Consider the following 14,866-nt stretch of genomic DNA (forward strand, 5'->3'; position numbering starts at 1 on the left):
TTTATTTTGAATGCTTTATTTATTTATTTATTTATTTATTTATTTATTTTAGCTCCAGTTCAAACGTATCACTTAGTTCTTTGGAGACTTTTCACATTTGCTATAGTTTCTTTTTGAAAGTGTCATATTTTTTAGATAGGCTTCTTACTTGAAATCTCTTTTCAGTGGCTGTCCTAAGTTACAAGGGTGCTCTTTTCTGACAAAATTTTCGTGGGTAATTTTAAGAGAGTTTGATACCATTTCGTATTTATTTTGATCACTTTGCTCTGATTTCAACTTCAGTAATGCATAAACTACGTATTCACTCATTGTTAGTCAGTGTAGTCCAGTGACATTGTAGATTACTGTTGACTGAAGTTTATTTACATACAGTCAAAGGCGAACCTCAATGGACACGATTCGAAGATCTGAATAAAACACTGAAAATCTCTTGTAGGTTTCCCAGCTCATCATGATATTCATCCAATTTCAGTTTGTGAATAAATTATCAAGTTGAGCTTTTGTATCATTTGGAGAATTCTATGTCCATAAATTACCATTCTTTTCCTGGAAATTTGCACTTAAGTACGACAGTCCATTCCTGTCGAAGTTGTCCGTTTCTGTTAGTTTAAGAGTGAAATGTATATTTGAAATTTTTGCTACATCCAGATCGCGCCTTCATGTCTCCTCCCATGACCAACACATTATACTTCGGTATTTGTCAAGAGTGTGAGAAGAATTCCTGTCAGAAATCTGCAACTTTATTTTTGACAAATACATTATTTGAATCATAACAGATCACTTTAGTGCAAGACTTCTGTTAAAAATAGCAATTATCAGTCTAGAAACTTTTCTATGCTATTTAATGTCTTGTATGTTCGTGGATTGAGAAGTAATATCTACTTCGCCATTGTCGCATTAATAGAATTTTCATGCGGAGGTTGACTTCAAAGCCCAACCATTGAGGACTAATTTATTATGAAAAAGTATGTGTTTTCGAATACATGTAGTATCAATGTTGAAAGCAACTGCTCCAGTTACTAATTCAGGAAGTTGATTGACTAGATTCAGAGTGCAAAAATTGAAAGCTGAAAATATCAGAAGATGTTTACATTTAGGTAATCAAGATTTGACTTTTGGGTGCTGTAGCTGGTTTTTCGAATGCCTTTACGGAAGCCGAAACTAAAACCACGTGACGAGTGATACGAGTTGGTCGTCTCGATAGTGTTAATGCCATGCTAAATTTTTCTGTGGATGGATGACATTTATGATCACCAGTTATATAGATGTTAGCTACAGTTTGTATTCGGAAGTGGATGAGCTACAAAATTCACCTTGTTAATGTCATCGACGTAATTCCAACTTCCAGCATCATGCTAGTTTCACCATTGATTATTGCTAACTGATTCCTTAGCCAAAATTGAACATCGGCTGTACTGCTTCCCAATGTTTCTAATGATGATTTTCATTTAGTCTAATCCATTGCTTCAGACCTGCCCGGTTTGGTTATACCTGCTTGGAGTAAAACTCCCGCCAGTAAAGCTGTTTGAGTCGTGAAGATATACAAACCCCACTACCTCAATTGAAACGAGAATCAGTGGCAGGAAGTTATGGTTTATTTCGTTTATTATGATTATTTCAACTTCAAGAACGAGGAAACCACAGCTATGTTGTTTCATTTGGAGGCTCCGAGTCCTGAGAAATGTCCCGTCCAGTATAAACATGGACATTCTCCAAGAGGGTCTTCTCTATTCACTTGAAGTACTCAACTGTCGCCTTTGTGACAACCGTTTGCAGGAAAACTGAACTTTCATTTTGCTGCCACCAACGGGCTTCTGCCAGTTTTGTACCTTTGGTCGTTAATATGATCTTACTGGAATTCGTTGATAAAACATCAGCCTATCATGCTAGATTTGCCTCCGATTTAGCTGCAGAAAACCAACACCATGATACCAATGACACCGTGTATTCGAGACCACCTTATAAAAATTCTCTTCGTTTGAAATCCAATATCAGTCCGCCTTATCTAGAAACTGTGATCGCTTTAACACATTAAATAATCAAGAAAGAATATTCATCTATTTACTTTGTCTATAGAACTTCAAGTAATGCATCTCTAAGAATCCATGGCCATGATGTTGACAGGTCCAGCACATTCAGCTTCACCAAGCCCTCAACCTGCTAAGAAAAGTTGGCAGAAGCACTACATATTTGATGAATGTATTATGATCATTCCATGAACATAGCTTACTCAGGGATCTCTCTGTTATATATATATATTTTCCCCCTAGATACATTATGTGAGAATTTGGTCAGTCAGTTGTGATTTCTCTATGAAACCATATCATTAATTAAGAAACTTTATGTAAATAAAAGCATGCATATAAATATTAATTCCACATTTTGGTACAAGGCCAGCAATTTCGCGTGAGGAAGTAAGCCGATTACATCGACCCCTGCGCTCAACTAGTACTTATTTTATCGACACCGAAAGCAAAGTCGAACTCGGCGAAATTGGAACTTAGGGCAGATGGAATGCCGCAAAGCAGTTTACTCGGCTTGCTAACGATTCTGCCAGCTCGCCACTTTCCAAACATCGTAGCTTAAAAATCAAATGACATTTTGTCAGGCGCTCTAATGATTCCACCAATCTACTGCCAACATACGTATAGATATTAAAATCGAAAGACAAAACACATACGTACGCACATACACGTACATACATATCCACATACATACACAAATATTTATACACTCACACATATAACTATGCACAAACTATTGGACAGTTGTATACAGACAACGTATATACACCCACTAAATACGTATATCTTTTTATATTTGCATCCAAACATTGCTGCAAACAAAATATCTATGCATAAAAACAAAACTGTAAACGGTACATCTTAAATAAAAATATGCGATATAGCAAATGGTATCTGCAAAGTACATGATAATAATTTCTACTATAGACACAAGACCTAAAATTTTGTGGGAGGAGAATGGTCGACTACACTAGTACTTATTTTATCGACCTTGAAAGAGAATGAAAGGTGAAATCAGCCTCCGCAGAATTTAAACTCAGAAAGTAAAGACAAATGAAAAGCCGTCCGGCGTCATAACGATTCTGTCAACATGCCGCCTTTAAGTACACAATCATTTTGCTACATACAATGCAACACAATGTAGCAAAGAGATGAAAGTGTGATTGAGCACTTAATAACTGACCAATTCAGTGGAATACATAAAAAACAATCGATTAAACCATCATATGTAGAGGAGGTTGAGTGGATAACGCAACAGGAAATTACTAAATGTGAAGCATATCGACATTTATATCATTAATGTTATTGATTAATTTAATATCGATGCAATAATATAACATCTTAACTATAATAATCCTTTCTACTACAGGCACAAGACCTGCAATTTTGGAGGAGGGGGCTGGTCGATTACATCGACCAGTACTTGACTGGTACTTATTTTATTGACCCATAAAGGGTGAAAGGCAAAGTCGACCTCGGCGGAATTTGAACTCGGAACGTAAAGACGGACGAAATGTCACAAACGGTTCCGCCAGTTCGCTGCCTTAATCTTAATCATAATAATAATTTCTTCGTTCTCGTTAATAATTAAAATTTCAAGTCAATCTGTTTGCATTAGATTATAACTTCGTTTTTTTTTGTTTTTTTTTAATAAACTGCCATTGCATTTGGACTTTCAAGTGCTTCACATGTACATAAATGACATTCCTGCCTTTTTCCATTTTGCTGAATTATAATAATCCATTCTCTCTTAAAATCTATGCTCTAAGATTTTAGATTAAATATATGCTCTGTGTGAGACGGTGAGTATCTAAGCCTAGAGTTAGAAAATTAGTAACACTGTACGTAAAAGTGTTTATAAAACAATAACTTTTCAACTCTATGTAATATTTACGCCCGTTATGGATTTGCAAACAATGTTCTCACGCAATCATTTCCAATTAGTGCTAAAATAACTCCTGATCGATCTATAAGTACATCCACTCAAGTTGTGTGCTATAGTGAGTTTGTTCACACGAGGTACATTAGAATCCGAAAATATGGCCAATGATTTTATTTCTATTTATTGTATCAGTTCACAAACCGGAAACTTAAAAGTGTTCTATTACTTATAGTATTGTCCCTATTTGGTTGACAACTATTAGATGCTGCAACTATAGCATCCAGGTTCGGGGCTACGGAACGAGGAAGATCTTGTAGTAAAGTTCTTAAAATTTCTGAAGAAAATTTTTGGCACGTGTTTCACCTGTACAGCATACGGCGGATTATACTAGATAATGTTTCTACCGTTTTTCTATGACTGAATTTAGGTAAAATATCGTTTGCAGAGTTACTATTTATCAAACAAAAAGGCTTTTAAGATTTCTCATATTTATTATTTCCGCTTCCTTGGAGCGAGATGCATACATCTACAAACCATTTCTCAATTCCAGTGAAAGGCTTAGTCATATAAATAAGTAGTCTTACCATCATTATTTGCATTTGCTGAAATTTTCTGATCTGGAATTCTAGGATCTAAAATGGATATGCGATCTTTAAGCTACGCATAACTTGCATCTTTTTATCCATTAACATATACTATGGAATTTTCTACGATTTTCTACTTGATATGTGGTGTGGAGTTGGTCTTCAAACCCCATACGTGCTTAACCAACTTAGTGATTTTAATTTTCTCCATGTGCCGGAAAAAAGATAGGTGGTTAGCATAACTCTTCGCATAACCAGATGTAATTCTACTTCTCAATTAGGTTATCATGTAGCGTTGCTGTAATTTCTATCTCATACATGACTGAGTTTATTATCATGCACCCTGATCGAGTGGACAAGTTCCAGAGTCTCGTCAGTTAAAACTGGGAGTAGTCTCTTCGTGGTGTTTACTGGAGCTGCAGCTATTTGATAATTTAATTGAGCGTCTATTATACATTAATATCTATTAAATATCTTCACATATATATATATATATATATATATATATATATATATATATATATATATATATATATATATATATATATACCAGCGGAAATACCCGGTGTTGCCCGGGTTCAAGAGAATAATGAAATTTAAAGACGCCGTCTAGATTACGCAGGTCTCAACTGCTAGTTGCGAGATACCAACTTTCTACATTAATAACTCCCCAACTCATGCCACCATGGAACATAGACGTTAAGTGAAAAGGACGTAGTGTTGCACGCCCACCTTTCCATGCATGCTACTATCTCTGAACCAAAACAATGGGATTTCACGCTTCATAGTATGCTGTTATCTTAACTCTCTCCTGAACAGTCAAGCGACCGGCCATCTGGAAAATAAGAAATAAGAAATAAGACAATAAGAAAATAAGAAATCCCCATTAGTGACATCTATTTAAAAAATGTTTTCGTCATGACTTCAGTGATACTAAAAATTCTATAAGCAATTTCTAATACCTTGTACTTTCCACCCGCCCTGTGTGTGTGTGTGTGTGTGTGTGTGTGTGTGTGTGTGTGTGTGTGTGTGTGTGTGTGTGTATTGATAGAAAAGACAACAAAAGAAAGAAAGAGATCTCGATAACTGAAGAGAGAGCGGCGTGGGTTTCCGCCCCGGCATCCGAAACTAGGAGTTTTATCCTGGCTACCGAATAATTGTCACATATTTTAACAGATATGTATATATATGTATATATCATTTTATATATATACTAGTCATCCTTTACACTATCCTCAAAGCCATTTAGTTTATTCCCTATATCGCTGCCTCTGTTTTAACTACCTTCATTACATGAAAGTTAATTTAGATCCTTGGCAGAATAATTTAACCTGGAACAGTACAAATCTCGAAGCGGTCACAATAGATTCAGTTCATTTCTGATACGTCATAAATTCTCTCTCTCTCTCTCTCTCTCTCTCTCTCTCAATCTTTCTCTTTCTCTTTCACTTTCTCTTTCCTTTTTCTCTCTTTCTCATTCTCCTTTTCTCTCTCTTTCACGTTTCTCTCTCTCTCTCTCTCTCTCTCTCTCTCTCTCTCTCTCTCTCTCTCTCTCTCTCTCTCTCTCTCTCTCACGCACATGCACATACACAAACACACTCACACACACACCGTAATGCTAATTCATAAATCTAAGGGAAATAATTCTGTCAGGAATTTAACGCAATATCAATTTTAGAAATACACAAAATAATATCTTTATGTACATTATGTACATTTGACGGATATTTGTCCTCATCTTGTTTGTTGTTAACACAACTTTTCGGCTGATATACCCACCCTCCAGCCTTCATCAGGTGTCTTGGGGAAATTTCGAACCTGGGTTCTAATTCCTAAGGTATTTTTCGATGTTATTATTATTATTATTATTATTATTCAGGTCACTTCCTGGAATCGAACTCGGAATTTTGGAGTTAGTAGGCCGCGCTCTTAACCACTACGCGTTATGCCAGTCAAATGTAAATAAAGTAAATAATGTACATAATTCCTCATCTCTTAAATATAGAACTATATCTTTATGTGTTGTTGAAAATATTATATAGAAGCTCAGATTCAGAAACTAGATAAAGAGAATAAAAGTAACTATTTTCATACGTCCCCTTCATGTGTGCCCTTGTGTGTTTGTTTAGTTTTTAACTAATTTTGGCCTAATTCTTAAAATTTTGATCAAATTAGCATTGCGAAGTTATTTCATTTTCTATTATTTATTGAATTTCGATCTTGTCTCCATAGTATTAGGAAGTCCAAAGCCATAGCTTTTTGTTTTTATATAGCTTTGTTTTAAAATATATCTCACGTATGCTCTGAGATGCATTATCAGTAATGTTTCTTGGATCACAGTGGAGTTTAGATCTCACAACGTCAGACCTCTCATCCAGTTGATCGAGCCAGGGTTGATCAAGTCAAAACTCACATCATAGAATTAGCAAACAACAGGTCTGCTCTCTTTATCCAAAGCCATCTAGTGACCTTCTAGCCAGCTTCAGTGATAGAATTTATAACCCTCCTATTTGCTGCACCAGTAGCTCCAAGCCCACGAAGAAAAACTATGTATAATAAGAATAATATAAAGAATATTCAATTGAAACGCTCAATTAAAACGAAACTTTTCAAAATTTATCCGATTTATGTTTTTTTTTGTTTGTTTTTTTTTGCTTTGTTTTGGGTTTTTGCTTTTTTATAATTGATATGACTTTTCTACACACACCTGTAGCATGTCTGTATTAGCTTTAGTTCAAACATGCATTTTTGGACTTCAAGTTAGGCTCAGGCGACATTGTCAGTTTACAGCTTTACTCAGTCTGTGATTGGCTGAAATAACTAGCTCCCTCGGATAGGCAATTTCTACTACGTCCGATTGTCTCTTACATAATGTGCCTGCTGCCATGATTCAATCGAGTTCCTTGACTTTCTCCGTCTTGTTGATTGCTGTTGAACTGCTGTCTTTGTGTGGAACATGTGCGTTTTGTCGTCTCAGGAAGAACTGGCTAAAACTCTGAATAGAATAGACGAAGCAATAGAGGTGAAGAATTATGCAGAGGAGGTGGAAGAGAAAAGAGAAGATGTGTGTCAGGGGGAGTTGAGTAGATTCAAAGAAACGCTTAAAAGGGAGGGGAACGACGTAAAAGTGTACCCCCACTGAAAGAAGTTTTAAAAGAAAAAAAAACATTATTTACAGGACGTACTCAGCAACAACCAGGAAAGTTGAAATCATGTCGACCGCTCAAGTCGAAATGGCATTAAAGCCAATCTGGCAAGGGGTTTCTTACTTTGCCAGGGGAAGAGATTTTGGAACGGTGGAGATGCAGTTCCAGGAGGTAGCTACTGCTAGGCTGAACTCGGCAACACTCTTAAAAACGGATGAAGTGGTGCTTCTACCCATATACCTTGGGAGACGTGCTTCCAAGGTTAGGGTAGAAGATATACCCCCAGAAATTGATGTAGCCTGGCTAGCAGCTGCCATACTGCTGGGCACAGAAGAGAAGGTAGTGGTCCGCCAGGCCACCTGAACACCCCACAAGAACTGGCAAGGACAGAGCCTAGATATGATAATTCAGGCAGCCCCGGAAGACCTTGAAAACATGGTAGAGACCATCACGGTCGAAGAGGTGACACTTAGGGTCAGAGTAGAAGGAAGGATCCCGCGATGCTATAAACCCTCTCTATCCCAACCTCTCCCTACAGACCCCAACTCTCTCCATATCCCACCTGACTTAAAGACACGCACAAGCACACAGGAGCCCAAACTTCCCCACCAAATTTTTCCTGTGAGAAAAAATATATTATACTGCACAACGGACAAAATGCAAAACTTTATAATGAGATAGACTAATGGGGCAAAGCGATAAATGTGAATATAACAGAAGTTAGGGGATTGCCCGAGTACATTCATTGTGCGGTGGCAGACCCAGAGTATCTTTCGAGGGTAAAGGATTATAAAGAGGACTATGAGTGGTGGGTCAAGAAAATAGACACCAGCACAATACCAGAACGGGTAATCTATCTTGAACTTATAAAGAGATTTAACATAGATTTTCTTCGAAAATATGAAAGTTAGTTGTTGCAAATAGTGTTTTGAACTGTCACAAATAATGTTTTAAAATGTTACAATTAGTGTTTTAAAAGAAGTTGTATTAGCAGGTTCAATGAAGTCGCTTGGATGTGGGGGCCGAACGCTTTCGTTTCATTTATCATTTCATCTAATTCATCCTTCCCATCCGTTCTTTGCTTCTGTTTCCACCATGTGCTGTCTCCTCTGTGTTAGGCCCTGTGTGGCTTATAAAGAATGAGAGTTCATTGACTTCCTCGCTTCACTTCCAAAGGACTCTCGGCATGCTGTTTTGCTCTTCCGCGGTTTACGCTGGCCTCTCTCACACAAGAACATTCTTCTTCCACGGACGCTAGTAGAATAGATCAAATTCAATGTTGTTATCTTCATGCTATCTAGAAACACTTCTATCAAGTTTCTTCTACATATACAAAGTACAACTAATGCTTTCACGCATTCATTCATTTACTGTTAACATACCAGAGACATCCCTATAAAGCACTACACATCTCTACACAAACACAACTTACTTCTTTGCATGAAATCTTATGCAAGACATTAACATTGTACGTAACCCCCTGCTTTGAATAAACTTTGCTATTGAACAAGTTGAGTTTGTCCGTCTGTCTTTGTATACCAATTACTATTGAACGAACGCACAGATACAGTATCAACAAACTGCCACTGCCGAAGTCGTCACTTCACCCAGACTGTGAACACTCCATTGGGATATAGCTACACATTAGCTACGAAGATAGTGAACTCACTATATTGGTGACCCCTTCGCTAGACTGGCGATGTCATCACTAAACACCTAACTAAATGAAAAACAGAAGATGAAATAATGTAATCATCTCAGATGATTAATAAAGCAAAGGATTAGCGAATTTAACATTGATTTCAAACATAGAGAACAAGTTTAGAAATTTGGGAATAAATGAATTAATTATATTGTCGACTCTATCTCGATTAAATTAGTACTATTCAAGATGATTTGAATGATTATAGCAACTATGTAGCAAAGTGAGAGATCAGCATACACTCATGGAGTAACAGAGACGTTAGAGCGACAGATTAAATGCCTCATCGTCTCCCTATATTCTAAATCCTAATCTTGTTGGTTATCGTTTCCACTTTTTTTATCTTTCCAGAGTTGATAAATTAAATATCAGCTTTTTTGTTTTTTAGTCCTGGGTCCACCTTGATCGAGCGCGCTATGATCAAAAGGATTCCATCCCTAACCATCCCCACTGATTTCCAAGAATAAGATTACATTGTAAACTATGATTTATTGTTTTTAACACTATGCGTGTGATCCGGGGAAGATTTAGTAACTATTTCCAGCAAGGGAGATAACTTCTAACTTCTACGTGAAAGAGTCAACGTTTTGTTGTAGATTGAATTGCTCTGTAGTGCGTAATGATGGAAGCCAACTGCGTAGAAGTTATCTCCCTTACAATTAAAATTAAATACTAGATTTTAAAAGGAAAATAAAACTAGCAAAAGGGAGATAAGGTGATTAATTTTATTAAACAAAAACGTTACATTGTATTTTTCGAAAATTTTGCTTACATCCTTGATTACTTTACCCGGGCATAAACTGCAACAGCCATCAATGGTCTCTTACATTGACTCACTGACTATCCAACAAAATCAGAAATGGATAAAATGTATACATGCATACATACGTATATCTGTGCGTGTATTCATAAGCTTGTATGCATATATGTATGGCATTATTCAGTTTATTTCAAGATTTCTTGCCAATAGAGAAAGAACCGGTTTCTAACCTAGATCCAAGGCGCCTTCATTGAAATTTCAACATCAACAACAGGGTATGTATGTATGTATGTATGTATGTATGCATGCATGCATGCATGTGTGTGTGTGTGTGTGTGTGTGTGTGTTTTATGTATGTATTCTCATGCATATAGTTGCATATCTAGACATGCTCATATATATTGAAATGATTGACTTCTGAAAAGTTTTACAGATTTTTACAGTTCCAGTGATGGATTGGATCTGTAGTCTTCGAATTAGCTTTCTCCTTTCTGGTTTTGAGAACCCTAATTTCTCAAGATTGGTATTTATGCAGTGTGTTACATATCCCAGGGTCCAATAATTACAGGTATAAACCTGAACTTGTAATCTGGATAGAATAACTGCAGATTTTTCAATAGTTCAGCATAAAGTATTCTCTTTTTCACTGATCTTCAGCTTTATGTTAACAACCGCTGGGCAGCTAATTTCCACAACTGTGCACAGTTTCTCTCCTCTATCCCAAATCATTATATCAGGTCTGTTGTGCTTACATTTCATTGAGGTCTTCACTGGGACATTCCACTAGTATTTTTTTTTTTTTTTATGAGTGGTTATGGCTTCTACCATATTGTGGCTTCTTATTTCTTTGTCCTCGGGATTATTGTGTATGTTTTCGCAAGTTACCACGAGGTACCACCTATGTATGTGTGTACATGCGTGAGTGTGCGTTTGTATGTATGTATGTATTTTGATATTATAAAGTCTTTTCATGATGACATGGAAGCCCGAGTAAATGTTGGTGGTATTCTCAGTGATCTGATTACACTTAAGTATGGTATTAAACAGGGTTATCTCATGACATCTACTCTTTTCATTTTCTCTATAGTGCTAATTAACGCATTCAGAGACTACAACAAAGGCATCTTCATCAGATACCAAAACACTCATTCCATATATGACATTTTGCTGCGAAGACCAAGATCATTCAGAATCTTATACGCAATCATTTATATGCTGGTGACTGTGATCTTGTAGCACACTCACTCCACATGTACACAAACTTTTATGGATAGACTCTCACAATCTCGTAAGGCATTCAGGTCAACCATTAGCCTCAACAGGTCAGTGGTAATGTTTCATCCAGTTCCCAAATCACACTATGTTGAATCATCAATTTTATCGATGGTCACAGGCTCAAATTTGCTGATAAATTTTCATACCTAGAAAATATGATTAATCAGTACTGTCCACTTGATGATGAAATAGCTTCACGCATCAGAAAGACAATTGATACTTTTGCCAGTCTCAAAGCACACGTTTGGTACCAGAAAGAAATTTTAAAAAGCACACTGAAGTGTAGTATACAAAGCAAACGTCTCCATGATGCTGCTCTTGTAAAACTTGGGTCATCTGCTTTAGATACCTCAAGATCCTACAGTATTTTCACCAACAATGCCTCCGAGATATTCTAGGTACTCACTGGCGTACACATACTCCCGATTCTGAAGTACTCCAAAATGCTGTCACATTCAGCATTGAAGCTCACATTCATAAGCGCACCCTCCTCTGGATAAACCACCTCACTTGACTACATGACAGTAGAACCCTAAAACTAAAACGAATCCTTTATGGATGATCTGGCGTCTTGTATGAGCATAAGCCAAAAGAGCCTTTTAAGGAACAACACAAAAGTCAACCTAACTTTTACAAGTAAGACTAACTGATCGGCGATTGTCAAGTTCAGGAATTCTCTTTGACTTTGGCACACAACAGCTTGCTACTTCTATATTTGGCGGCCAACAAAGACTCTTTTTTTAATGTGTTGTTGAATTAATTTCATTACTCCTTTTGTTCAAGATTTAAATGATAAAATGTGAATATTCAAGGAAGGATGTGACTGTACCTTCAGATCGTATACAATTTGTTGCTGGTGTTGTTAAGCATTTTTGTGGTATTCTTTTATTCTTTTACTTGTTTGTCATTTGACTGCGGCCATGCTGGAGCACCGCCTTTAGTCGAGCAAATCGACCCCAGGACTTATTCTTTGTAAGCCTACTACTTATTCTATCGGTCTCTCTTGCCGAACCGCTAAGTGACGGGGACGTAAACACAGCAGCATCGGTTGTCAAGTGATGTTGGGGGGACAAACACAGACACACAAACATATACATGTGTGTGTGTGTGTGTGTGTGTGTATAAATAATACAAAATGGGACAAGAACGCAAAACATCCAGACAGTTAGGTGATACAAGAAAGGGACAAAACATCCAGATAGACGATACAAAGAAAACACGGACAAGTCATTCGGAGTTTTCTTTCTTCAGTCGAGATCCAGATTATCCTTGCAATTTCGGCTGGTTATTCTCGATATTGCTCCAACCTGGCCAGCCCCAAGGAAAAACTAAGCTAAGAGCATTAGATTCCTTGGAAGAAAGCAGCGAATGTATACAAAAACAAGGACGGACGGGATTCTTTCAGTTTCCGCCTACCAAATCCGCTCACAAGGCTTTGGTCAGCCCGAAGCTATAGCAGAAGATACTTGTCCAAGGTGCCACGTAGTGGGACTGAACCTTGAACCATGTAGTTGGTAAGCAAGCTATTTACCACACAGCCACTCGGAATTATGATGTAAGCATGTGCTGAAACCCCTCGTAACTTTTTTCATTTTTTCGAATTTTTTCCAAAATTGTTTCGATTCTTTCTTCGATTCTGGAATTAATACGATTATGCAAAAAAAAAAAAAAAACGAAAGAAATTTAATTCTTTGAATTTTTTTCCTTTTTTAATCACAGTCCGAACTTTTGGTTAAATCCTAATAGACTATTAAATGTGTTTATGGGGAGAAAGACATTAAAAATCCTCAACACGTCAGAGTGACAAAATTACCACGAGGGTAACCCAAAAGGTAGTCGTGAGATGTATTAAAAAAAAAGACAGCTAAATACCCCTAAAATCACACCTTTTTTTTTTTTTTTTTTTTGCTTAGTCGTATGATTTCGGTGTGTAGAACACAAATTCGCAAAACTTTTCTGAAAATTCCAAAAAATAAAAAGTTATGAGAGCTTAATTCCGCCCTACACAAATTTGCAAAAAATGTTCTGAAAATTCCCTAAAATATAAAAAAATAAAAAATTTAGGAAGACGGTGCTCCAGCATAGTCACAGTCAAATGACTGAAACAAGTTAAACAGTTAAATAGTCGGTGATAACATATGTAAGCCGTGCATAGAGCAGAATTCCGCCTGATAATACTTCCAACTGCAACAACAGCTGACTGGCAGAATTAACGAGAAGGAGGTAAGGTCAGACAACTGCTGCTACTACTCTTCACACAAAGGTGAAGTAAACTTTCAGACTTATCTTTCCCTGTCATCATTCGGTATCAGTCGGCGAACGGTGGCGGTTTGTTGGCCTTCAACATTCCTGCTACATGTGCAGAAGTTTATTGAATATTTACTCCCGTAGAACATCAACAATAATAATAATATCGTCAATAAAACATCGGAAATGCAGCGCCAGTTACCGTCACTATTGAATATACAGCATTACATTCACTCTTTACAAAATATACAGTGGCACGCTAATGTCCATAGAATTTCCAGGAGCCACAAGAACTTGGTAGAATGGGGGCAGACTACACAGTTTCGTCATAATTTCAACAATGCCTCAGATCTGCGTTGTAAAGGTCGGCAAAGATTTCTACAGACTCGCTGCACTTCAGACCCTTTCGTTCCAGTTCACTGCAACCGTATCAGACGATCACCTATTAATGGCGGGTTACTTTGGAATGTAGATATTTCGAGCCCTGTATCTTATGTAATGAATGCACTTGGCTCCAAAGCTCCTTATTCTAGAAGTTTGTATTTTCATGAAAGTCGACGTTTGTTCTCGTCGTCATCGTCGTCGTCTGGAGATGATAGCAGTGAGAATTCCCCTAAAGATAATAATAATAATAACGTCGTCCCCGAAGGTGATGAGGGCAGCTTTTCTAACTTGGGTCCTGGCGGATTTGGCATGGCCCTAACAACTCTTTCTGTACCTGATGTCTTCCCTAAAGTGCCTATAATTCCTGTATCACGAAATCCGGTGTTCCCAAGATTCGTGAAGATGATTGAGGTAAGTTCTTTTCCAACTAAATAAGATAATCCTGTCAGCCGGCAAAAGATTGTTCGACCTTGGAATTCAGTTCTACAAGATAAACTTTTTATTTTGCTTTTATATATGTCTTTTTAAAAGAAATCTTATTTTGTTTTCTATTTTTGCACTTACCTGTAATATCAGATGCACGAGGAGTTCCCTTCTCTTGTTTTTTACGCAGCATTGCATCAGATACCAAACTGGAAATTCTGTTCACCCTTCAGAATTAAAAAAAAATAATAAACCCAATTATAACTACCCATTATAACAATATGAATCTTGATGAAGTATTGATCAATTCATAATAAATCTTTAGAAATATTCTTCGTTTGCATATCACTTTTTTTTTTCTTTCTTACTAGTTAGTTCTACTATAATGCCTAATATTTTTGCCTATGCCCTTCATAACGCTTACGCCAGGATCGATAAA

General features: G+C 36.9%; 1 protein-coding gene across 1 annotated transcript in view; it reads left to right on the forward strand.

Annotated features, from left to right (window-relative positions):
• The first annotated feature begins 13,667 nt into the window (after positions 1-13,667).
• The window catches only part of LOC106872622 (lon protease homolog, mitochondrial), a 46,756-nt gene continuing 45,557 nt past the window's right edge, over positions 13,668-14,866 (forward strand). The window contains exon 1 of the mRNA XM_089346570.1: positions 13,668-14,415. Coding sequence (XP_089202696.1) covers positions 13,807-14,415 — 609 coding nt within the window. The 5' untranslated portion in view covers positions 13,668-13,806. The remainder of the gene's footprint in view (positions 14,416-14,866) is intronic.

This window comes from Octopus bimaculoides, chromosome 2 (assembly GCF_046866305.1).
Source record: "Octopus bimaculoides isolate indiv1 chromosome 2, ASM4686630v1, whole genome shotgun sequence".
In the NCBI taxonomy this organism is placed as follows: domain Eukaryota; kingdom Metazoa; phylum Mollusca; class Cephalopoda; order Octopoda; family Octopodidae; genus Octopus; species Octopus bimaculoides.